Below are 26,098 nucleotides of genomic sequence, written 5' to 3' on the forward strand. Positions count from 1 at the left end.
TAGTCAGACATCAATAGAATCTACATTCAAGCATCACCCACTTTTAATGAATGTGTCTAGTAAATAAGCTCTTCCTTATTTGTTTAGAAGTGGAATAACCAAAGAGTGGAATACCTATCCCATACCATATTTCTATTGCAAATTTGCAATATACACTTCATGGGCTGGTGGGCAGAAGGGTATCATCCTCCATATCCACTTCGGGCTTTAAGATATGCAGCCCAGCCCACTAACCCGGGGAATTTTCTTTTCTTTTCTTTTTCCAAATAAACAGAAAAAGTTTTCCCAGCCGAAATTGTGAGTCTTACGTTTTTTTCCCAAGTTCACGAGAGAATCACAGCCTTTCATTCCCCTCTCACACACATCACATGAGTCCAAAATCTAGTTAGAGAACGAAGCAGGGTGTTTGGGGGACAAAGGGGTCATATTTTACCCGTTCATTCGAAACCGTAGGAGCCTCATTAGCTCCGCTCATAGCTTCTCTCAGCCCCACGCGCTCCTCTTCCTTCTTCCAGTGGGTTTGAGATCGAGAGTTAGCGAAGAACACAAATCGCTCTCATCTCATTTCACCGGTTAAGAACTTACGCAAACGCTAAATTTCTCCTCTCCCGCTCCTCGAGCCAACATGAGAAGCCGCCCCCGAGAAGAATGAACGATTCCGTGGGCTTTGGCGATGCTCGCTTTACCGTTCACGGTTCTTTTCGTGTGGCATTCGGACTGGCAGGTTAATTCCCTTAATTTTTTTTTCTTGCCCGAGCATTTTCTTTTCTTCGCTTTTTCTTCCCCGAAGAAATTTTGTTGGTACTCTAAAAACCCTATCTCCGAATTCAGTGGCTTTGTTGTTGATTTTTTTTTTTAATTTTTAATTTTTAATTTTGGGTGGTGGGGGGAGGGTTCGTACATTAGGGAAGAGAAACGGCATATGAAGTCTTTTCGTATGAGATAAAAAATTGATCTTTTCTCTTGGAATTGTTTCTTGAGAATTGTTGTCATCCTTGTCCTATGTTATTGTGCGACAAATCAAGACTGGTTCTTTTTTCTGTTCTTTTCTTTTCTTTTTTTTTTTTCCGAGTTAAAAGGTAGCACAAATTGCTTTATTTGAGATGATGAATTTGATGGTACTGTCGAGAAGTTCAGAGCTATTCTGGTGATGAATGTGTGCCATTTAGGTTCCTTATATTATTCAGATGGCTTCGGGCACTATCTTAGATAAACCTTCTGCTGGCTACTGTGATCATTAATGGTGAAAATTAGCCTGTAAGTCGTGTTTTTTCTTTTTTTTTTTAATAAATATAATTTTTACTTTTTTATTTTGAAAAGCGTATAGGCCAAGTGACTAATAGTTGATTTGAGGGAACTAATTGCCAAAGTTCATGCTTGTGAAGCTTGGTTGATGATAGGTGACATTGCTACCCTAATGTCATCCTTTGATGTAAAACATGCCTCAAGGCTGACTTGGTAGCAAGGTTTACCATACCAGTTGGTACCATATTGTACCAGACATATCGTATTGTACAGATACTGAATTGGTATACAGTCTCGTACCATATTGACCCTCGGTACATTTTGCCGTCTTATACTGTTCCGTGTACTTACACTGTAATAGAATGGTACCGGTATGTGATCCGGTACTGAGATGATGAATCTTGCTTGGAAGACGATATGAAGTAAGGCATATGCATCAGATTTATAAGTTCTTTTACAGGCGTGTCTTTTGCCTTATTTTACATCCTAACAGGCATACACCATATTATATATTTAGTTGAGATAACAAATAGGGATAAATTTCAAAATTTATTCTTGTATGTTGCTGTGGTGGGTGGATTGAACATGCAAACTTCGCTGTGCTAGAATATGTTATGGTACACTTTTAGCCTTGTATAATCATTACACCAAGATGATAAATAACCAAAGAAGGCTACTTTTTAGTAGATCAGCTGAATGATGTATACAAATTTGGAACATGTAATGTCAGAATTTTACTTACTAAAGTCTCGGAAGTCACAAGTTCAAACACCATGCTCATTTTTTTACAAGTAATTATATTCTATGAAGGACACTCTTGAAGCTTTCTCTTGGTATTTTAGGCTCTTATCTTTCCTTCTCATCAGTCCTAACACTTCCCTGCTTGCTGCCTTTTCTAGATACTGTTCTGAAGTGCTACCAGTTAGTTTACGTTCATCTCTAGACTTGTCTTGAAAAGAATATAAATGATAGCCAGGGGATTGGCAGATTTCATATTTTGATATGCCAACAATTTATTGTTTCTTCAATATATCATCTCTTTTTCTTTTACATTCTTCAAGGGCATAACTAATATAAGCTGACCTTTCTTATTTTTCTTCTTTGTAGGGTTTCTATCAGATTAAGTTTGTAGATCTTTAGACTGCAAAAAAATGAGTGGTTCATTTAATGGACAAATTTTGGTGGAGAAGCTTGCCAAGCTTAATAATTCGCAGCAGAGCATAGAAAGTATCCTTTTGTACTATGTCATTATGTAGGGAGCGAATGGATGGTTCTTTTTCTAATAAAATGCATGACAGAGAATGTTAATGGTTTACATTTAATTAGGGCTACTTAATTGGCCACATAATGCTTGCTTATGAAGGATGGAACATGGATGGATGATCAATTACTTTTTTTATCTTTTTTTTTTTTTGAAAATTTTCAAATTAATTGATAGTTTGGTACAGCCAAAATCTTAAAATATGGTAGCTGTTGTTTTACTTGAGTCATCTTTTGATGAACCAATGCAGTACCTTCTTCCTTATGACTAAGTTCTATATCGTTTATTTATTCTCTATCATCTCTGCCCTTGATTTCACTAAGAATCTTCCTTTCCATTAACCCTGCCCCCAAACCCCGGGAGTCCAATGAAAAAAAAAAAAGGGAAAAAGAAAAAAGAGACTATAGACAAGATCTCCTCCACTTGCAATATTTTGCAAGGTCAAATTCACTTCTTGTTACTGTTTATACATTTGAAGACTTTCATATCTATTTTTCATTATAATTCATAGGCCCTAGTAATGAATAGCTTTCAATTATAATTATTCCAACTAAAGTCTGTAAACATTCTTGTATGTTAGTGTTGTTGTTCCAGGCACATATAAAATTATTAATCTCTTCACAAAATTCTTAAAAATTTTGGAGACTCAAAGCTTAAATGCTTTTTATCCTTATGGATTAGAAAAGTTAGTTTATCTTTAAAATTTGTCTTCATTGTTGGATTTTTTTCTAATTTAATTGTTGTATTTAGTGTACTGTCCTGAGTAAATTTACTGGTACATATCCTACTTTGGTAAATATAGTTTTAAAATTGTCATGAAGATTCTTTGAATTATAATAGTCATTCTATGTGTGGTTCTGTTGGTCCAATTTTGTTATTAGGAAAGTGTTGGACATCCACATTGAAGTTCTGTTATCTAGATATCAAGAGCTGTAATGAGACCCAAATTAGGATATGTTTTTTCTTCTTTTTCGCTGCTGCCATTTCTTTTCCTTAGGATTAATCAAAATATATATGTACCATGGTTTATTTGGAATCATCATTTATGTCCTATTTAAATCTCATCTTGACTCTAAGAGCCATCTAACTTGGGTTCTAGCCCTAGACTGAATACTATAGTTCTCTAGAATTTTCTAAAACTTGATTTAGTGTCATTACCAGTAAGCCAATCAAACCCTGATTCGTTTTTTCATGACCCACACCTCTCATACAAACCAAAAATAATTTGTGTGTCTTATTACTTGGTAAAAACGAAAAGGTATTGGCCCTTTTTGTGGACTGAGATTATAAGGTGCATTTTCCCCTTAATTTCTCTTGAGCTTGGGGTCCTCCAATGTGCATGTTAGCTACCAAGTGTTGTTTTTATGACTACACCGTGGACACTTCACATCTTAAGTGCAGTCCAAGTTATCACATCTGTGTATTGACCAACAATTCTATAAGCATACTCTTTTCATTTTAGAAAACAAACTTTAATTTCAGGTCCCTTTGAAATTATTATATCCTTCTTTGGATTTTAATCCCTTATTCTTTGCCAACACAACATTCTTTTGTCTGAAAACTTTTAGCTGATTTTGAAGTGGCCATCTCACTCAGATGATCAGAATGATTCTTTCCTTATCATCATCTTAAGCAAGAGGATTCGAACAATGTCTTCTATTTGGATTTGGCAAAATAAGTAAGCAAGTGATTCAGTTCTAACTCTTCATTATTTATCAAAATTTGCACCAAAAAATTCTCTTCCATAAGAACCTGGCCTAAAAAATTTAATGGTTTATTATGTGCTTACGTGTCCTTTAAACAATAATTTTGCCAACTAATGCTACTTACTAGGGTTCTGGAAACATCCTGTGTTATGTGAGCAAATGGGATACTACATAATGCATGAGGTATGTATGTGCATATGAGGGCACAAATGTGGTTTGCATTTCAGAAGTATTTTTTAAAGCAAAATGCAGAAAGGGGATAAGTGGGTGACACTAAGTTTTGGAACTTGAAAAAAAAAAAATTATAAAAAAAATAAGATGAAAAAGATGAGATGCAAAGGGATAGGTGGGACTGAGAGGAGGAAGTGGGCTAGGGAGTGCAGAGGAAGTGCACTAGGGAGTGCACAGGAGGAAGAGGAGAAAGAGAAGGTGAAGCAGATGAAGAAGATAGAAGGAGAACTAGAACAAGAGGGGTTGTGGGAATAAAGTAGTGGACTAGTGGCTGTTTGGTCTGCGTATAGAATGCTGCCACCTACCATTTTGAACATTTGAGCTACTCCTTGCTAGTCTTGCACAAATTTCTCTAGAATGTTTTGCAAACCTTTCTTGGCTTATTGGCTGGAAGCTTGCAACCATACTTTTCTTTGACAATCTATGACCTTTCAATAACTTCCCTGCATACTCCATTGGTAATGCCTCCTGTATTCTAGTGAGATACTGTTAGCCCAAACCACCATTCGTTTCTTGGGAGCTGTCTACCCTGTTCTCCAACTTCCAGTTTACTGTTTTAGGGAGTTGTCCGGCTTCTGTTTTAGCTCTAACATTTTGCTGTCTTTTGGGCATACTTGTTAGTATTCTTCATTGAAAGTTTTCTATATGGTTATTCAAATGAGTGGTGGGCCTTAACATAGTAAATAAGAGAGTTGCATAATAAACTTGAAAAAGCAGCAAATTGGAATTCCATTGCTAAATTGGAATTCCACTGCTAAGGGATACACTATTGGAGGGATCCATCATCAATACCTCCTGTATTCTTCTGAGATACTGTTAACCCAAACCACCATTCTTTTCTTGGAGCTGTCTACCCTGTTCTCCAACTTCCATTTTACTGTTTTAGGGAGTTGTCCTGCTACTGTTTTAGCTCTAGCATTTTGCTGTCTTCTGGGCATACTAGTTAGTATTCTTCATTGAAAGTTTTCTATATGGTTATTCAAAGTTATGGAAATCAGTGGTGGGCCTTAACATAGTAAATAGGAGAGTTGCATGGTAAACTTGAAAAAGCAGCAAATTGGAATTCCACTACCAAGGGATCCACTACCAAAATACTATTTACTATGTGCTATCATTTATGGTGTGTTAACAAGAAATTATTAGAAATTAAATTTAGCCTCTTATGGCAAGAGGAAAGGTAATCACAACATAAAATTTGAAAAGTAAAAAAAATCTGAAAAATAGGAATTCAGGATTCTCAAACAGACTCCCCATTTCAACCATGCTCACATCTTGATAACTCCCTCTCTTCCTTCATCCCTCTTGGATGTTTGTTTCTTGTTCTCCTTATGTGTATTGCACATTCCTTTTGCTAGTACAGAAATTACTTATTGAACTTGGCTAGGTACTACCTAGTGGGTCTTCAGGTGATGCCAGATACCTAATAAATCCAATCTCCTGAGAATTACTTTTCTATAGCAAGTTCAAGGGGTCACAAGGTACCACCACATATGATGCTTTTATAGTCCCATGTATATTTAGTGTATTGTTAAAAAAACTTGGTACTATCTATCATTTGAGGTGTTTTTCCTTCAATCCTGTTAAATGCTCTGCATGTATGGAATTACTAAAATTATGTAATAGAACTTCATCTTACATTCCTTTCGTAAAAATTTTTAAGATTTTGATGAAATTCCTCATTATTATGATCCTTCTTCTCTTTCAGGGATGGTCATTATTTAAAAGTTAACATAAACAAAACCATTTCTAATCTAAAAGCAAGCATATAAGCACTCTTTGCCTTTCTTTCTGTTTATTTTTGATTTCCACATGGTTTTGGTGAGATTACATTTTTGTATGCCATAAATATTTTGAGTTCCATCAATTAGGAAAGAATGAAAACTTTGGCTATGTGTCATACATTACTAGCATGGTATACATTTACTGATCTTGAAGTGACATACTTAACACAAATAAGCTTTGTCACATTGGTGTATCTTCCATAGAAATAATGCGAGGCAAGTTGTGGAAACATGGGATCGGCAATTTCGTTGTTCTCCAAGGGATCAGCGAGTATCTTTTCTATATCTTGCCAATGATATTTTGCAGAACAGTAGGCGAAGGGGTTTGGAGTTTATTAACGAATTCTGGAGGGTTCTTCCTGGTGCGCTTAATGATGTACTTGAGAATGGGGGAGAGTTTGGAAGAAACACTGTTCTGAGACTGGTATGTGGGTCATGTTGTTGCTCCTGATTATGGCATGGTTAATTCTTCTATCCATACTTGGTTGTAATATGCATTCCTACTTATTGACAAAACTATCAGTCAAGATTATAATAAAATTCACAAAGTAATTGCTTGGTATGACTTTCTTATGTATGCATGTGCATGCTACCTTTCTTAAATGTCTTTTAACCGTGCACGTGTATCAAATGCATATATATGAAATCTAGATGCCTAAACTCATGCACATAGATGTGTAGGATATGCACTACCACGCCGAACACATTTGATAAGACTATGCTGTGCTGGTTTTCTTGAATTTCTTTTAACTGTGCATGTGTGTCAAATGCATATACATGAAATTTAGATGCCTAAACTCATGCACATAGATGTGTAGGATATGCACTACCACCCCGAACACATTTGATAAGACTATGCTGCATTTCTCTTAGTTTTTGACAAAATTTGCCTTAGAAATTTATTTTTATGTGCATATGAATGTGCATGCCAATTTTATTGCTTGTATTTTATTTCATTATGCTTGTGTAGTTTTAGCAAGATTAGCAATAAACCAAACTGTGGAAGAGGAATTTTACACTTCACAACCTTAGGTAGAGGAACCTTACTACTTGAGAGGAATCTCCCTTTTGTTTAGGATTTCTTTCAAGTGAAGGATTTTCAGAGTAACTTGTATTTCACGATCCCTATTCTCCACTCTGAGGATGCATTTGTCAAAATATCAAACTTGTACCCTGACTTCTGAAAATTCGAAGCACAAATATTGTGCTCCTCTGGACAGAATGTTTATCTTGTATGGCATTTCTTTAGTGCTATTGTATTGCTTGAATGTATTTAAGTATGATGGTTATAGCTAGAGGCTGCTATTTGCAGACAAAAGGTTAAGACAGGATATCAGGTGGGTGCTGCATGGAAGTTGGGGTGGAAGAAAAGAGAATTGAGGCTTACTAATGATGTGATGAGGTTAATGAGTGATAAGGTTTATGGAGGATGTGTTGTTTAGTGATACTATTTGACGAGCCATGAAAGAGATAAGAAAAGAAAGCTTATGGCTTTGGTATGGGGGATGTGTTGTTTAATAAATGATGAGGTTTATGGGAGATCTGTTGTTTAATGGTGAGGTTTATGGGGGTGTGTTGTTTAATGGGTGCTCTTTGACGAGCCATAAAAAGATAAGAAAAGAAAACTTTTGGCTTTGGTGTCAAAACTGAAGGGATGAGTTTTCAAAGTTTCCTTGAAAAAGCAATACAAGAAGCTTAATAAGACGAGAACAAAATCACAAGGGAAGGTAACATCTACAAGGAATATCTGCATTCTGCTTTCGTGGAGCTAATCTTGAAAGGTACACTTTATGCAGCTTTCCTGTTATGTTATTAGATGCCTTTATAAGCTTAAAATTGCCATACCAGTATTTTGCACGTGCAATGTAGCATCAATGGTTGATATTCCCTAGGAGAGCAGTGGATGCAGCAATGTTGTCTGTGCCCACCAGGGTTTTACTTATTAAATGCAATAAGAAAAGAGGGTCCAACATGCAAGCATTTCGCATTATAACGCAAAATAATAAGGCACCTAGAACTAAACATCAGCACAGATAGTAGATACTACAAGTAATAACAATCCTGTGGTATTTTTCCTTCTATAGGCTGTATTTTTCATGTAGCTCTATTACAGTTGGCCATAATAACTTTAAGATCATTAATGAATGCAAAGTATTGGATAACTGTATGTGCCAATTTTTTAACTATTTGGTGTGCTTAAGATGTTGCACATAGTTGCATGAAAAATTGTTGGTTAGCTTCTTAGCTTTGTATAAATTTATGAAAGAGTGATGTGGTGAAGGTTATGAAAAATGATGGCAAGTCTGTGGCGCCAGTTTAGCTCTAACCCAGAAAGGTCATCAATGGATTTTATTTTCTTGCTTAGGCTATTGACTGGAAAGATTTCTATTAACATGGAGAAAGCATATGACAAATTACGAGACATAATTTGGTGTGTTTTGAAGATGAAAGATGTACTTAAGGTGTAGGTGTACCATCCCATTTGTTCATCATCTCTTATTTTATTAAGGTAAATTGCTTATTGTTTTATTTTTAGCAGAAATATGGTTATATCTTATTGGTAATGCATCTAACAACTTGCTGATTGCTATCTGAAATTTTGCAAAGTTCTGCATCCCATTCATATGAGTATTTGGGTGGCATAACCATGTTAGTTAAATACAGCTTATTTTATTGCCTTTTTTTGGAACAGTGATATACTACTTGGAATCTTAATCCACTAAATACTAATGAGACTCGTCACAAAATAGCTTTACTCATAGATGTTATAAATTTGTTAATTTGCTGAGTTTTTAAATGATAGTCTTTCTAGATAAACTATGAATATTAAATGTACTATCATAAATAACTAGAAATGTTTGACAATGAGGTCCATACATAAAGTCATAACTAAAGTATGGCTATGTTGGCCATTATAGGTAGCCTTTAGGCCCTCTTCAGTTCAGTGCAGAAGAACGTTAAGTAACATGGTTGGTTCCAGCTTCTTCTGCCAAGCAGCTTTTCAGAACCCACATTTTTCCTGGGGAACAGGAGCATTTTAAAGCGTTGAAACCCCACTTTCCCACCTAACTTGGATAGATCATAGTAGAACTACTCAGCCAGAAAGGATGAACAACTACTCTGGCTTAAAGAAGGTTATGGTAGTTTGTCCTAGGCTAGCTCAGTTAATTTGGGACTATTTTTTTTTTTTGTGCAACCAAACATTGCCTTGAAATGCAGCAATTGGTCCTTTATGTAGGGTGGACAATGCCCCATAGAGAGGACCATTGGTTATTAACGTATTGCTCATGCATGTTATGTAATGTAAGTCTGAGATAACAAACCCGCTCTTTGCCTCTCTTTACTCTAGATGCTTAAAATAGTTTTAGCATTACCATCCCTGTGATCGGCAGGAGAAAGAATATGCCATGAAAATTGTGAAATTTGAGCAAACTAATTTTTGGTTTTATGTGTATATTAGAGGAGATTCTTATTTTATTTGTGACATGAATAGAAGTCGCTGGTGAGAAAGGTGGGTTGTTCTTTTAAGTATAGTGCAAGTGTTATTGAGTTCCTTGAGGGGCAAGTTTTAATCTTTGCAGATTAATGCATTCAGCAACTTAAGTGTTTGTTGGGTGGTTGTAAATTTATGATAGCTGTCCAATGGGATCCCTAGCGATTGCTGAAATGTAAATAAATGCATTCATGCAAGTTGTAATCTTGTATATAATTTTTTTATTGGAGTTGTTCTTATGTTGAGATGTATAATGAAAAATTTTGTGGGCAAATTTAGTTATTTCAACAAATTATTTACTCCACATTGCCAATGAAAATGTAGAATATCATCCATTATGTTTTAAATTCTTATTTGAGCAATATTGAATGATGATTTGAATTTTGAAGATAATTAAGGATGGGAAAATTCTAAAGAAGTAGTTGCCTGTAACAATAAATAATACATGCAGGAAAAGTCAACTTCTGCTAAGTCCCAAAAATCTAGTTACAAAAATAATAAAGAAAACTCTAATTTCTTTGCTTCATTTATTAAAAAATAAAAATAATATATTGCGTTGAAAAATAAAAAGGTAAAGCTAAGAAATTAATAACCTTCTATTCATTCTCTTTCTCTTACTCCTTTGTTTCTCTTCCTTCATTTATCCTATCTATATGCTTAGGTCTTTCAAGAAGAATTATATGTTAACAAGCAACTTGCTTTTCCTAGAGGGGGAAACTTTATTGTAAAGAAAGTTTTTTTTTTTGGGTAGTATTCAGCTAATGTTACTTAGAGGAATTTGTTTTGTCAAGATTTTGAAAAAATAAAAGGACATGGTCAAGAGGAAGTTAGAATTAAAATAAAAGACAGGGTTTTTTTAATATTTTGGTCGAGAATAAGAAAGTTTTAAGTGGAGAGAGATGCATGGGATTGGAGGAAGAGGGAAAATTTTGAGGATGTATGAGAGAGAGAGAGAGATGTGGGAGAGGTGGAAATGCAATATGAGAGAGATTGAAAGAGATGGAAATTGGAGGTTATTGGAATTTTCTTCTATTTTTGGCAATTTTTAGGGTCTATTTACTCCATAAAAGATTGGATAGTACCATTAGGGGGGCCTTGTGTAACACTTTTTTTTTTTTTTTTTTAGGGGGGTTGGGTGGTGGTGGTTTCTTTTAGAAACAATTTTAGGGGCCCAAATTTTAGAAATTTTAGTGGTTTCCTAAAAGGTTTAATTACGTTAAAAATTGCGAACTTTTTAGGGGTTTTCATTTGTATCTTGAACTTCAATTCGTTGCAATTAGGTTATTGAACTTTAAAAATCTTGCAATTTCTTCCTTGACTACTTCCGTCTAAAGATTGTGACGGAAATGGTCATGTGCCATCACAGACACTTAGTGGAAGCTTATGTGGAATCTTGAGCTCTTTTTTCTCTCTCTTCTTCTTCTTTTAGATAGGGTTTAAACTCCTTTCCCCTTTTCCTCCTCTTCTAGTTAGGGTTTACTCTTTCTTCCCTCTTTTCCTCCTCTTCTAACTAGGGTCTCTACTTTCCGTTTTTCTCTATTTTCATCCACCACTACCTTCTCCAAAATCCGCACCATTGGTACCTTCTCTTCTAGATGTTTAGGAAGGAGACAAGCACGTGGGCCTAGCATGGTTGAAGGAGTTTCATAACTTTGATGGGTGATTGTGTAAGAGAAATTTACCTTTTGTAGCATATAGTCCATGAAAATGGCTTGCTTCTCAAGAGTCATGCGGGGTGCAACGGTGGACTTGGTGGTAGTAGTGGAGGTGGTGGTCATGGTGGAGGCTTTGGAGTTGATAATGGTAGAGATAGGGTTACTGATAGTAGTGTAGGAGGTGGTGGGGTTTTAGAGGAGGTAGTGATAAAAAGAAAAGGATGGAGTGGGAAGTAGAAACCTAGCTAGAAGAGAAAAAGGAGGAAGAAAGAGTTTATAAAGGTTCTACATTAGTTATTTTATGTCATATCGGCTTCTACTACATCTCATGTGACAGCACGTGACTATTTCTATAATGGCCATTAGATGGAAGTAGCAGCTAGGGAGAAATTGCAATGTTCTAAAAGTTTGATGACCTAATTGCAATGAATCGAAGTTCAGGATAAAAATGAAAACCCCCCAAAAGTTCAAGATTTTTAAAGTAATTAAGCCTTCCTAAAATTAGGGGGGTTCCATTGCATGCGCTATGCTCCATTTGGCTTCGCCTCCAATAGCTGTGCCCTATAAACACGAAAACTTACACATTTGCTTGTATGTGTATCATGCTAGCAAAAGGGCATATGCACAATGCAGACCAGAAAAATTAATTAAAGCATAAGTTTTAAGAAATAAACATTAGATATACAGTTTTATATAAAAGAAAGAAGGTAAATGAAAAATGAAATAAATATAATCAAAATAAAGTAAAAATTTAGTTGATAGCATTTGGGATTTGTCCACACTAAAATCATCAATAAATTTAGTAAAAAAAATTGATAGATGGAAAGCTTGAGAAAGGGAGAGAAATTGCATTGCAAGGATTTTTTTTTTTTTTTTTTAAGAAAAAAGAGTGGACAAATGCGTGGGGGAGAGAGAGATCTTGAAATCAAGGCAGGTGGATGTGTATGCATGGACACGGGGAGGGGTGAACCACCCAAAGTTTGGGAAGATTGGTGCATGCAAGAGAGAGATCACTAGTATTGCAACTTGGGTTGAGTTCAAGTGCACACCACAAACCTGCCTGCGTGGTTTTACCAAATTTGGATTAGGCTTGGGCTCAAAAAATTCAAATCTGACCTTAAGTTGCTTTAGACTAGGGCTGAGCGTAAACCTGCTTGAACCCTGCTTGAGTCTGACCTGCCCTAGTGTATGGATAGATAAAAGGATTATATTTGTGCTTTCAGTTCATATTTATGTTTCATACATAGGCTACTTGTATGTGTTATATAATTACTGTTAAACTATGTTTTAGGATACCATTGAAACCGATTCATGGTTGAGGCTGCAACACAATGGATATTAATCCAACAAAAATGTCCCAAACCTTTTTTTTGTTGGTCTTATAATTTTTATCCAACCTGATCTAACCTGATTGATGTGGCCCAACCCAAACTAACCCCACTAACCTGGCCCAACTTGAATCTGGCTTATGATGGGGTGGGGTTGGGTCGGGTTAAAGAAATCCTAATATGAGACTGGTTTGGATTTGGTTGTGATTAGGGGATATAGGGGCTGGATTTGTTAGGGTCTACCCTCAATCTGACCCAACTAGCTGGAGTTGCAGTCCTAGAGACTGGGGTAGGAAGTTCTTCCCACAAATCTAGCCACTAAATGGGAGAAAGGAGGGTATTTTGGTCCAAAAAGTTGATGGTCAAAATCTGCGGTGAATATTCTGAAATTTGAAAGTGCCATTTTTTTTTAATGTAGTGCATGAATGCATGTAGAAATCTCCCTCACTCTTTAAATTGTCAATTCAATTATGAACTGCCAGTGCTCCACATCATAACACCAGTGAAAAATAATCCTCTAATGAGTTTGGACAGGAACTGATGTCTGTCAATGGCATTTTCTAAATCAATTTAAATTTGTAAGGAATGACATAAATGAGTCATTTTACAATTGATTCATACAATAAATTCTGAATTTAGAAAGATTATTTCTTCTTTTACTGTAATTTCGTATTTGGAATTTGCAGTGTGATGCCATGTTTCTTGCTATTTCAATCAATTTAATATGTATGCTATCCATGGTTCGTTGAAGGGTTTACCGGCTGGCAATCTGTTTTAGCACCATACGGGTTTGTACCATGCCGTTTAGGGTGGTAGGGAAGCAAGAAGAGCTGGAAAGGGAGGGGGAGAGGGAGGAGAGAGAGGAAAAGAGAGAGAGAGGGAGGGGGAGACAGAGGGAGAGGGAGGGAGAGAGAGAGAAACTGGAAGGGAGGGCTCGAATAGCCCCCCTTGTCATCGTTGAAGAGGCCAGAGGGGGGGAGAGAGAGAGGGCTAGAGGGAGAGGGAGGAAGGGAAGGGGGAGAGAGAGAGGCCAAAAGAAAGAAAGGGCTTGAATAGCCCTTCTCATTGTCGTCAAGGAGGGAAGAGTAGGGGAGGGAGAGGGAGACTTGGCCAGCCGATGATGATGATAGAGGAGATTAGGGTTTCGAAGGGGGAGGGGTGAATGAAGTGGGCGGCAATAGAGAGGGATGGTCGATCGGGCGAGTGGGACAAATGATCGGGCGAGTGGGACAAATGATCAAGCGAGTGATGCGAGTGATGGGGCTTCAAAGTTCCGATTAATGGCAGAATTGGGGGGCAGAGGGAGAGGTCCTTGAAGGGCATCGAGGGGGTTTTCGTGGGCGGGGGCCGGGGGGTTGTTGTTGGGGTAAATGCACTGGACTGATCTAACTCTCTAGACCGTTTCAGTTCGGTACAATGCAATGTTCCAAACCACCCAATTCAGGTCGGTTCAGCCAACCTTGATGTTATCTTTTAATTTTCTCTACCATTTTTCTCTGTCCAGGTTGACATTTGGGAAGAACGAAAGGTTTTTGGTTCTCGTGGACAAATTCTTAAGGAAGAGCTCTTGGGAAGGAATTTGGAGAATAGAAACAGAAATGAAAAGGGCATTAGTTACAAGTTGGTAAGAAACTTCAACCACATCTTGACCAGTGTGAGCATGCCTTAGTATGCTGAAGTGTATATGCATAAACATATAAATTCATATGCCTTTTTCATTTAATTTGCATGTTTGACATTTTCAGAAGCAGCCTAGTGGAGAACTGCTGGAGAAGCTCATTTCAAGTTATGGGCATGTTGGTAATGTGGATGAAGATGCTTTATTTGGAAAATGCCAGAATGCAATTAGCTTTGTTGACAAAGTGGAAAAGGACTTTGACTCAGGTGAATGCTACCTTCTTATAACGAATGTGGATTTATTTTTCTTTAAAATTCAATAAGGAGGACCTCCCCTTCTTTCTTTCTTTCTTTCTTTCTTTTTTCTGCAGTTGCATGACATCTGAACATTTTATACTTGGATTTGCTATTTTTCATATTTCTTGCAAGTTTTGTTGGAATCATGATATAGTTGCTCAGGGAAGCTGATGTGTTAGATTATTCATACCATTTGTATGAACTGATATATATGATCGATATCTTTGTTAGTTTGGAGTTATATATGTTGCTCCATTGTGTGCTATATCCTTCTAAGTTCAAATGTATGCTCATTGCTTTTGATTGCTTCATCATGACAAAATTATGTGTGTTGGACTTCCTAACAAGATCTTTGATCCTGCTAAAAAAAATGTAGCATCCTGAAGGCATGCTATAAACAAGCGTGTGGTATATGTGTTATACTATTTGAAGAAAATCTAATTCATAAACTAATAACATGAATCTATGTTACATGTCATGTCAGAAGTATGTATGCTTCCTACATATAAAGAGAAAATCATCTTTATATATCCTATATCACACCTTCTATTTGTTTGGTGCCCCTTTCGAATCTGGATTCTTCTTGGATATCTGAAGCATATTAAAATTTCTTCCACTTTCATGTCATAATTTCTGATTGAGTTGTGTTATAAATATTAATTTGTTTAACTTTTTTTAATATTTATAATTATGACATTGTTTAAGCTTACAAATAATTGTTATCATTGTGAACTGATTTCTTATATCTGATTATGATTAATAGTTTAGGTTGGACGTCACTTGTATTTAAACTTACTAACTTATAAAAATAGGTGGCCCGGTGCACAAGGATCCCACCATTGTGGGGCCTAGGGATGGTCAGATGTGCAAGGTCTAAACCCTGCGTGCAAAGACTATTTCTTTCAAACCTATGACCATCAAGTCATAATGAAGCAACCTTGCCGTTGTGCTGAGGCCCACCCTCAAGCTTAATAACCTTATAGGTAAAGAAAATCTTTTGAAACTTTTGAGTTATTTTATAAAGAAAATGAAAGAGTTGTGGCCTGCCTTAATGGAAGAGGCACAACATGGAGAGTTACGGGAATGATAAAGTACATGTGACCATGTCACCTTGTTGTCTTTCAAGGATCCAAATTGTCATGGCTGCCTGGTATTTGCTTCTTCTATATTGATAAATGAGATTTTAAAATATGTATATTTCCTGATCTTGTGTAATAAATAAGGATGCACTGATTGTCTGCACCTTCATAGGTTTTCCTTCTTTTTTTCTTTTTGATGAAAATAGGTTTTTCTTCTTTAAAGGTAAATGTTGACTTGAGAATATCCTTTAGACTTTCTCTCTCTGTAGAAACTCTTCAATGCAAAGCTTGATTGTATTTAGCTTCTCGACATGTAAGTATTCTAATGCCAATTCTTGAACATGATTATGAGACATCGATCTTTGTTTCATTATGAAAAATATCTAGGTCTTACCATCTTGCCATGGATTATATTGATGTGCCAGTCCATGCTGTATGGTTGTACCATGCAGGCAAGGTACAGCCATGGCATAGTGGCGCCTACCCTTGTATCATGTAAGAATGGGAACTAACTCATGAATTGCCACAATTCTAGGCATGTGAGTAGCAAGGCATGGTATTGTGCCAGTTCATGACTGGCATGGGTACATCATTCAGTACTTCAAAAGATGGATCCACACTCTTTGCTTGTGTGATTACAATTATTCAGTTGTTTTGTTTTTTCCTAATTTGCAGAACCAATTTATTAAGCATATGTTTATACCAATTCTCTTTGACTATTTTAAGTGACTGTGCTTGTCTTCTAACCCCAGGGAAGAATATGTCCATTGTCCTTGAATTGCATGAAAGTTGTTTGTGCTGTACATCTGGAGAAATTTAACATAGAAGAATATTGCATTGTTTTTCGTTAAACATTTAGCTTGCATTTTCCCACTCAAGCTAGCTTGGGTACTTAGGTTGTGTTATTATTCCACACATGGAAGATGGGTAATGCTGTCCCACATGAAACCAGTTAGTTTGTTATGTATGGTACCCACCAAGATTAAGTAGATGAGTGGCTTTGATTTCCTTGGCAATAGTTGATTGTATCAAATTTTGTGAATCCATGCTAAAGATGTATCTACCTAATGAGACTCACCTGAAGAGCAAGTGGATGAACTGTTGTGATCTGTCAAAGTACAACCTGATATAGATTTTTCCCCTAGAGTGCAAGTGTACTGTTTTTGTTCTCATTTACTCTTCACTAGATATAAACAGAGTCTCCATTGGTCCTGAGTCGGATATATCTCCTTATGCACACCTCTCTTAAAATTCAGGTACATGAACAAATTCAGACATCTGCCTAGCGTTACTATTTATCCTCCAGTTTTTGGGCTCCATGTGAAACAAATAAATCCACTAGATGAGATCCATTTAGAAATGACTTTGAATTGCATTTATTGGGAGAAAGAGGGAGAGATGGCTTGCATCATAACTTCCTGGATCTGTTTATTACTGCAGCTATATCTTTATATAGGTGCCACCATTATTTCCAAGATCCACCTAGTTAGGAGTAGTCCATGTTCTATTTTAAACGGTTAACATATTGTTTGAGTTGACCTGTTCTGAAGAATCATGAAAGCAGAGGCCTTTCCTTTGGTGTTGGAAATGTTTTTCTGGCTATTCATGTGGACTAGTAGAACTTGAAGAAAGCAGAATAGTATCTTTCAACAGATGGATTAGTATTTGTCAAGAGATGCTATTCTATATAGGTTGCAAAAGGAGTCGATGGGTGACTTAATAATGTTTTTGCAGTTCGAAGATTAGTGGTTTATGATAGATTATCAATACATTCCATTTTACTGTGATATCTATCTTCTGGAATAAGATCGTTCTATATTTATTCAATTTATCTCTCTTCTTCCCAATTTTTATTTCATTAAAGTATAAACTCAAACAGTTTGTTTTAGTAAGGATGTTATCCTTCAAGTGCTCTTTATTCTTTTGTTAGTTTAGAATGGCAGTTATTGTGTGCCTGACTGTGTGGTATTTGTTGATATTCTGACTTCTTCAGAGTGAAGTTTGTTGTGTAATATATTGAGCTATAACTCAACCAACATGACATTTCCTATCTTGGTTCTTGTGAACATGTTTTGCATTCATTTTTCATGGTATGACTGCTTTTGCAACTTTACATATTCCTAAATGGAATGTTTGAATTACTTGCTTTTATGAATGGATAGGTAACACCAGCGAATCTGCAACTGTGGCAGACTTGCAGGTGCAGCATGGCATACTAAAAGAATGTATAGAACAACTGAAAGCAGATGAAACATCTAGAACAACTCTTTTGTCCCATTTAAGAGAGGCACTCCATGAGCAGGTGGGAAAGCTGATGGATCTTCATCTAATGATGACATGAAGTAGAGTAAAACTGCATGGAGTACTATTTTATTAGATATATTTCTATTTTGGTTATCTGAATTGGCATAAATTGGTTTTTCAGGATTTGATGATTGAAAGGGTCCGTAATGAACTTCAGGTATTCTTCTTTAGCAATCCTGTTTGTTGAAATTGTGACTTATTTACTCTAATGTGATTTGGCGGAGACGTTAATTTTCTCCAACAGTTTCAACAGGACTAGGTATATTCTAGTGAGTACCCTTGAGTTGGTTATCTGTTGATTCAAATGCATGTAGGCTCTGTTATTTATAAAAGTATTTGACAATATCATAATCCTAGCTGAATGAATTCTATGCATATCTATATGTGAAACCTTTTAACCTGATGTAGATATAACTTTTATGGATTGTAATCTTGATTCATTTTTGTCCGGATGAACTCAGAAAAGCCTTTCATAGGAGTCTATGATTTAGGAGCTAGATGAACCATTGGAGAAGAAGAAATTGTTTTCATGTACCACAATTATTACTTTAACCAATAGGCCTTAATAATATTTGGAATCATTCCACTGAATAAATTATAATTTAATCGTACGTACTTGTGTGACTTATTCTTTGTGAGTTTCCTTTTCTAACTGGGATTACACAAACTAGGCCATTAGGATAAGGGACCGGGTAGCTGTTCTAAAAACTACATATTAATGCTAAGCAAATGTCTGGTTGAGCTAGGTTTGAGCCAAGCCTGGATTGATATCAATGAAATTTTTCCAGGCCTGAGCTTGGCCAGGCCCAACTTCATGTTTGAAATCTAAAACCCAAGCCTAGCCTAGCATAAAACTTTAAGGGACCATGCTTGATCCACCTGACTCGGGTAAAAGTTTAGGCTAGGCGAGCCTAAGCTCAACTGGACCTGAGTGGGCCTGACTTGACCCAACTCAACTAGTTGGAAGAAGCAGGGAGGCCACAGTAAAGTTGGCCGGTTAAGGGGAGGTGCACAGAGAGAGAGAGAGAGAGAGAGAGCAGGAGGAGGAGGAGGAGGAGGAGGCAGTAGTTGCAGGCTTGGCTGAGAGGTACATAGGGTGAGACAGAGGGGTGGTGGCCAACTTTAGAAGGAGGTGGCTAAGAGTGAGGGAGAGGAATGATGACTACTGGCCGGTTGGCAGCACCAAGACAGAGAGAAGAGCATCGGTGGCCGACCGAGGCAGAGACAGAGAGAGAGACGTGGTAGCGACCGGCAAGGGGGGAGTGCTAAGAGATAGAGGGAGAGGATAAGAAAATGGCTGTCAGTGTGGGTTTGTGGTGCGCTTGGTGGCATGTGTGCATAGAGGAGAGGAGATTGAGACCTTTCCCTTGAGTGATTTAGGGCTTTGATTCCTCTTAAATTTCAAATTTCAAAAAATAGATAAAAATATATAATAAGGAATTATATATATAATATATTATTGCGCTGGGCTGGTGAAAAAAATTCAAGCAAGTCCAAGCCAAATTTTGTTGGGCCCAAAATTGAGGCCTAGCCTGGCAGATGGGCCCAAAAACCCAGCCCAAGACCAATAAAAATTGGGGGCCAGGCTAGGAGGGCCAGGTTGACTTTGCACAAATCTTGTTCATGTTCATGATGCTACCATGCCATATCTGTACCATAATCCACTCCACTGCCCTAGACAATTACTTCAGTCTTATGCCACTTCTCTTGCATCAGTTTGTAAACATTTGTTGGGAAAGATTCCTTTAGATTAATATTGTGGACACAGGAGCTTAGGGTGCCTTTACTCCCAGCCCTGGTTATGTTTTCTTTTTGAAGATCGTTCTACCTCCGATGTCCATGGTAGATGACTAGGTCTCTACTCATTCAGATACTCCTCATTTCATATTCCTAATACTACTATATTATCGTTTTTCAAGAGACCCTAACTTCTCAAATTTTCCCTGAGCCACTTCTTGAAATATTCTGTTGCATCCATCATCTTCTCGTTGAATAATGATTTACCAGCTATCCATCATCATACCAGTCTTTTGTAGCCAAAAGCAATTCATGCTCTATAGTTAAATTTTCATCATTATAAATTAATTGTGTGGATCTTACTACTAAGATACTACATATGTTATATGTTAATATATCATATTAGTGGTGTGAGAAGGAATGGAAAGGTCGTCAGACAGAAGCATATATTGCATTTTCTGGCTTGAAACTGAACATGCCCTTAGATAGCAACCATTAACAGGAAATTATTCATGGTACTTTCAAAGTGTTGGTTGTGTTATTTACTGTTCATATAAACAGAATGTTTCAGCGCTCATTGCAGTTTGTCTGTCTTTTGCTAAAATCTGATTATAAAGCTCCATCTTTCCTAAATTCTTGAATGAAGCATGCAAGGTATTTGAACAAGAATCTGTAGATAAAAAATCATTATTCATTCTTGAGACTGCAAGAATCTGTAGATAAAAAATCAGAGGAGAATTGTTATATGTCATAAGACAAATAGTTTGGCCAAGTATAGATGGTCATTCTTGTGGTGAACCACTTCATTGCTGCATGCATGTACTGCTTTTAGTAAATGCTCTCTCAAATTCCTTTTTCGATGTTATCCATATTATTTAAGGTTTATCATTTCCTAGGCTGTGCAATCACGATATGAAAAAGCTGGCAACATCTGCCAGCAGCTACTCAACTGCAAAATTAGACAGTCACCCCCTGAGCAGATACCAAAGGAATCATTATCAGCCTTATCTGATGCCCCCCCTGGTTTCATCCCACCCAGTATTGGCAGAGGAGATGAAGCAATGTCAAGTCCACTCAGGTACACCCAGGGGGCACCTCTTTCTAATAACCATTCTTCTCACACAGAAGAACAGTACCGGAAAACAGCTGCTGCTGCAGTGGCAGCAAAGCTTGCAGCATCCACCTCCTCTGCCCAGATGCTCAGCTATGTCCTCTCCTCCCTGGCTTCAGAGGGTGTCATTGGTCAGACTCTGAAAGAGCAGTACCCCTCGGACAACAAGAAGCCTAAACTAGATATTGATGTGCCTTCTTTCATGCCACCACTTCAGTCTCAGCCTGAGTCTCAGACTCAGCCACCCCCTCCACCGTACCCACATCCTGATATGCTGCATCAGCCGCCACCACCACCATCACCGCCTATGAGTCAACCAAGCACCACCGTCCAGCCACCACCACCACCACCACCAACTTTATTGCCACCTGTGCCTCCACCACCTCCACCAACCACTGCACAGCTTATGCAGACTGCTGCTGGACCTATGACAGGAGTACCCTTTGGTTACGGCTCAGCACCACCTCTGCCGAGCTACCCAATGGTTGGCATGCCTCCTTACCTGAGTGCGCCAAATCCCCACCATGTTTATCAGGCATCAGATGGTGTTAGCGGTCTCTTTACCCAACCACCACTGCCAACTGCACCACCACCAGTGACTCAGCAATAATAAGCTGGTGTGATCTGCAGAAGCACTAGGAACAATATGATGATTAAATGATGCAAAGCTCTTACAGATGACTAATGTGAACTTTGTTTCAGCTAGAAATGCTACTAGTCTTGTATACATTGTATGTTTCAGTCTGATTAACCCAAATATATTTTGTACATTAAACCATTATATTTATAGGGTTAGAAGTGTTGAAGAGAGTTATTTGACTAAAGATGGATTGGAAATTTAGACCTTAGAAACAAGTGAAGCACAATTTTATTCTAGATAAAGTTGTTGAATCTTGAAAATATATTTGAGGGCCATGGTGATTCTTTTGTTTTCAAAAGCATCCATGTTTAGCTTGGTTTCCTAACCTGAATTAGATCCCTTTTTTGGGTTTTTAAAGAATTGGTAATTAGTTACAACCTTTGTTCATATTGAAGTTTATCCATTGTTAGTGAGATGCCAAATGCTGCTGTGTGATGAAATAAACTGTCAGAATTTGATGTAGCAGGCCAGCTTGCAACTTCCACCTCACGACTCTATTGTGGAATGGACTAAGATATATAGGTCTTTGTACGGTGGATGCCCGGCTGGGGTGGTAGGGGTGCTGCTGCCGTGGTGGGGCTGCTGCGCTGCTGCAGCACGCCTGTGGGCCATATGGGAAGACAACTTTTCCAGGATCTCCCATATATTTCGAACAAGATTGACTATTGTTTTATGCGTCGAATTTAATATTTACTGCTTCAAACTTGAGAAGAGGCCACTCTAGAATAAAGAGCTGTGAATTTATATTTATATCGGCCAGTATGGTGAGTGTCCTATTAGTCCATGTCATTATTGTTAATGTCACATCAGCAATTTTTTGCTTTCAAGTAATTTCGCATGACCAAGTCTCAATGCCAAAGGGTATTTAAGCGGGGGAAACGGAGGTCTGAAATAAAAATTAGAATGAGTGGCCCTCGTTCTAGCCACTTGGTTGGAGAAAATTTCATGCTGACTCTCAGGTGGAATGAGAATGATCTAATTTATTTAAAATTTATTTTTTATTTTTTTTATAGATTCAAATTTTCATTCTAATTTTAATTTCGGTCATAAATCAAATGCTTTAGAGGATTTGATCATTTCGATTTTTAGTCCAATCTATTTCAATTCCAGTTACGAAGCAAACACCCTCTAAATGTAACGAAGCAAATTTTTGCATGGCCCTGTTTGGATGCCGGAAGATATTATTAGTTTGAGAATACTACAACAAGGGGGTGTTTGGTTCGCAATTGCAATTAGAATGAGAATCGAAATGGTTTGGAATCGGAATCGAAATGGTCAAATCTTCTGAAATGTTTGGTTCGTGATTGGAATCGAAATCGAAATTGGAATGAAAATTTGAATCCATAAAAGAGAATAGGGATTGAGTTCTATATAGATTGTGCATTCCCATTCTATCCCGGAATCAAAATGGAACTCCTCCCAACCAAGCGGTTGGAATAAGAGTCATTCATTCTGATTCCAATTTCAGACCTCCACTCCTTCCAACCAAATACCCTCCAAAAGGTGTTATCAGTGGCATTCGTAAATCTAATAACACTAGTGTTGTACATGTTGTATGCTTCAATCTGGTTAACTCATGCATATGTTGTACATTAAGCCATAATATGTAAAGCATTGGAAGTATTGAAGAGAGTTATTTAACTAGAGATAGATTAAGTATCAGATCTGAGAAATAAGTGAAGTACAATTTTAATCCAGATAAAGCAGTTGAATCCTGAAAATATATTTGAAGATCATGATGAGTGTTTTGTTTTCAAAAGCATCCATGTTTAGCTTGGCTTCCTAACATGAATTACATCCCTTTTCCGGGTTTTAAAGAATCGGTAATTAGTCACAACCTTTGTTCATGTTGAAGTTTATCCATTTATGCTGAGATGCCAAATGCTGTTGTCTGGTGAAATATGGATCGACAGAAATTGATATCTTTCAATTTTTTAGCTCGAGCAAAAAGATCTCGACCTAGCCCTTTGTACCTTCAAGCCTAGCTCAAGTAAAGCCCGGATGGGCTTTACTCATGTCTGGTTCATTTTTACCCTTGGAGAATTCCAATTTGAATCCAACTTGAGTTATTTTTTAGGCCAAGATTTAGACCTGCCTCACTCATTCTCATTCTGCAAAGATGCAAATGCACTAACTTGGATCAAGCTTATCCAAAATTTCGATTCGCCAACTCAGTGCTCTTGGCCCTTCTGAGAACGGGCACCATTTGGCATTGCCTTTGGGGGTCAGTAATACTTTTGGATGATTTTGATATGTTTGATAAAAAATTTGAAACAGCTTTCTAGTTTCTTAAAAAGCCAAAAAAGATCTATTAGGAGAAAGCTTCAATTTGGAGCTTCTGGGTAAAAATTCTATTTGAGACATATCCTCATAAGCTATTTTGGGCAAAAACTCTATTTGAATACGGACAATTGAACTTAAAAAAAAAAAAATTATGTTAACAATACTTTATAATAGCAATTTTGATAATACAATATAATAGAAAATAATATAATAATATTATTATCTTATCTTATGATAATATTATGTTTTATCATCATCATCATAATCCTCATATTATACTATAACATTATAATAATATAATAATATTATAATCATCATATTATAGTGCAATAATATAATAATATTATTATAATATAGTAATATATTAATATCATATTATTATATTACAACAATATTATTGTTATAATAGTAATAAAATTTAAAAGTTTAATATATTTTTATAATAAATTTAAATTCTAATATTTATTATATTATTTAGGTTAAATCTCAATATAAATAGTTTACAAATTAAGAGTACTATATAAAAATATTTTTTGATAATACAAATAGTTAGCTAATCGAAAGCACTATATAATATTCTTTATTAATATTTTTGATATTAATTTTTTTTTTCAGTTTGATTACCAAACAAAAGTTAAGTGTCCCATGGTACTTCAAAAATCTAGTTACCAAACAGCAAATAATTTTTCTTAAAATCCCTATTAGCGAAAGCTCGATTATCTAAAGTTCTATAGACAAAAGTTTTATTACTTACAGCAATGCCAAGCAATACGCAGTCAAATTTCTGTGATCGATTTCATTCAGCTCTATGACTATATTTTTGTCCATTAACGGAGGATAGAAACACTGTCACATATTGAAAGGATCACAAAACCAAACTAGGCAGACACACCCTTCTAACATGTTACCTATAGAACAGAAATATTGGACCAGTGTAGCTCATCTCTTAGTGATTGTCTTCCACATATTTAGTAGGTGCTTTGTTATGCCCCCCGACCCCAAATTTTGAAAAAAAATAAAAATAAAAACATGAACAGCTGCCGTATACCTATAGAGAACTATCCTATGAGCATACTAGGTATCCAACCTGACAAATACTTCAATGTAATATAAAAGATAATTTATTCTTTGCATTGGTGGTGGTATTATCAGAATAACTAACTATTGCATATGATATTTTCAACTTTAACCTTTACAATTTTTCACATCTATATTTTTATTGATCCAGAGAACTATCCACCTTCTACAGATCAGCATCCACTTTAAGTACAAATCCTAAATATCGATGTCTGATCTCAAAATTAGATCCCTGAATTTGAAAATAATAGATGAAGATTTATGAGCTTCACGACTCAATAAGTAACAAATATATTTATAAAATTAATTTAAATCATACTAACATGCAACTCAAATACATCATACAATATGTGACATCAATATGCTTTGTATCAAAATTATGTAATTAATGATATTCACCCACAATCATATGTCAATATGGAATCAATAGATAATATGAAGTCTATTACATTCAATTTTATAATACTATAACTAAACATGGGTACCTAATTCTTTTAGCTCTATAGCCTCTACTGCAATGCATTTACACCTTTGTAGCTTAGGTATCTCCGTGATTATCTCCATGGCGGAGATCTCAAGTCCACGATTACTCTCGTGATGGAGATCTTAAGACCAAAATTATCCCTATGATAGGGATCTCAAATATTCAAATGGGACACACACACATATATATATACACACACACACACATAATGAGATAGATTGGGCTCTGATCGGTTGAATCTCATATCAAATTCGGTCACATGTTCAATTATTGGATCGGTGCAGATCTCAATGCAGCACTAAATAAGGTAACAGAGGGAGTTTGGGAGCTGTTTGGCTAAGTTGGTATTGTTTAAAAAAATGAAAAGCCTTAAATGAGGGATGGGACTCACGGGCAGACCCATCGTTTCACATAGCTCTTCTCTTCAAATACCTCCTCTCTTCTTGTCTCTCTCCAAAGAAGCTGATCAGCCATCCTCTTCTCCCAACCATCCTCCTCCTCTCTCTCTCTAAGGAAGCTCACCACCCTCCTATCCTCCCAACACCCCCCATTCGATCGCCATCCTCTCCTCTCAGCCCCTCCTTCAGCTATCGTCCTACTCTCTTCCCAAACCACCCACTCATCGATCGCCATCTTTCTCTCCCCCTAAACCCCCACCCATCGGCCGTCCTCTCCCCCTAAATCCCCACCCGTCAGCCCTCCTCCTCTCCTCCCAAACCCTCCACCTATCAATTGCTCTCCTCCTCTCCTCCCAAACCACCCACCCATT

General features: G+C 36.8%; 1 protein-coding gene across 2 annotated transcripts; it reads left to right on the forward strand.

The window, feature by feature from the left end:
- Positions 1-417: 417 nt before the first annotated feature.
- LOC105061413 (uncharacterized) lies at positions 418-21,747 on the forward strand. 2 transcript variants are annotated; one of them, XM_010945455.4, is made up of 8 exons: positions 418-724; positions 2,353-2,472; positions 6,401-6,648; positions 14,205-14,324; positions 14,446-14,584; positions 17,886-17,995; positions 18,119-18,154; positions 20,631-21,747. In XM_010945455.4, the coding sequence occupies exons 2-8, from the start codon at positions 2,397-2,399 to the stop codon at positions 21,453-21,455; spliced, it is 1,554 nt and encodes a 517-aa protein (XP_010943757.2). In that variant the 5' UTR covers positions 418-724; positions 2,353-2,396; the 3' UTR covers positions 21,456-21,747. The 2 variants fall into 2 exon arrangements, with proteins under 2 accessions (XP_010943757.2, XP_010943756.2); XM_010945454.4 differs by having other exon boundaries at positions 419-724; positions 17,856-17,995.
- The last annotated feature ends 4,351 nt before the right edge of the window (positions 21,748-26,098 follow it).

This window comes from Elaeis guineensis, chromosome 8, assembly GCF_000442705.2.
Source record: "Elaeis guineensis isolate ETL-2024a chromosome 8, EG11, whole genome shotgun sequence".
Taxonomy (NCBI): domain Eukaryota; kingdom Viridiplantae; phylum Streptophyta; class Magnoliopsida; order Arecales; family Arecaceae; genus Elaeis; species Elaeis guineensis.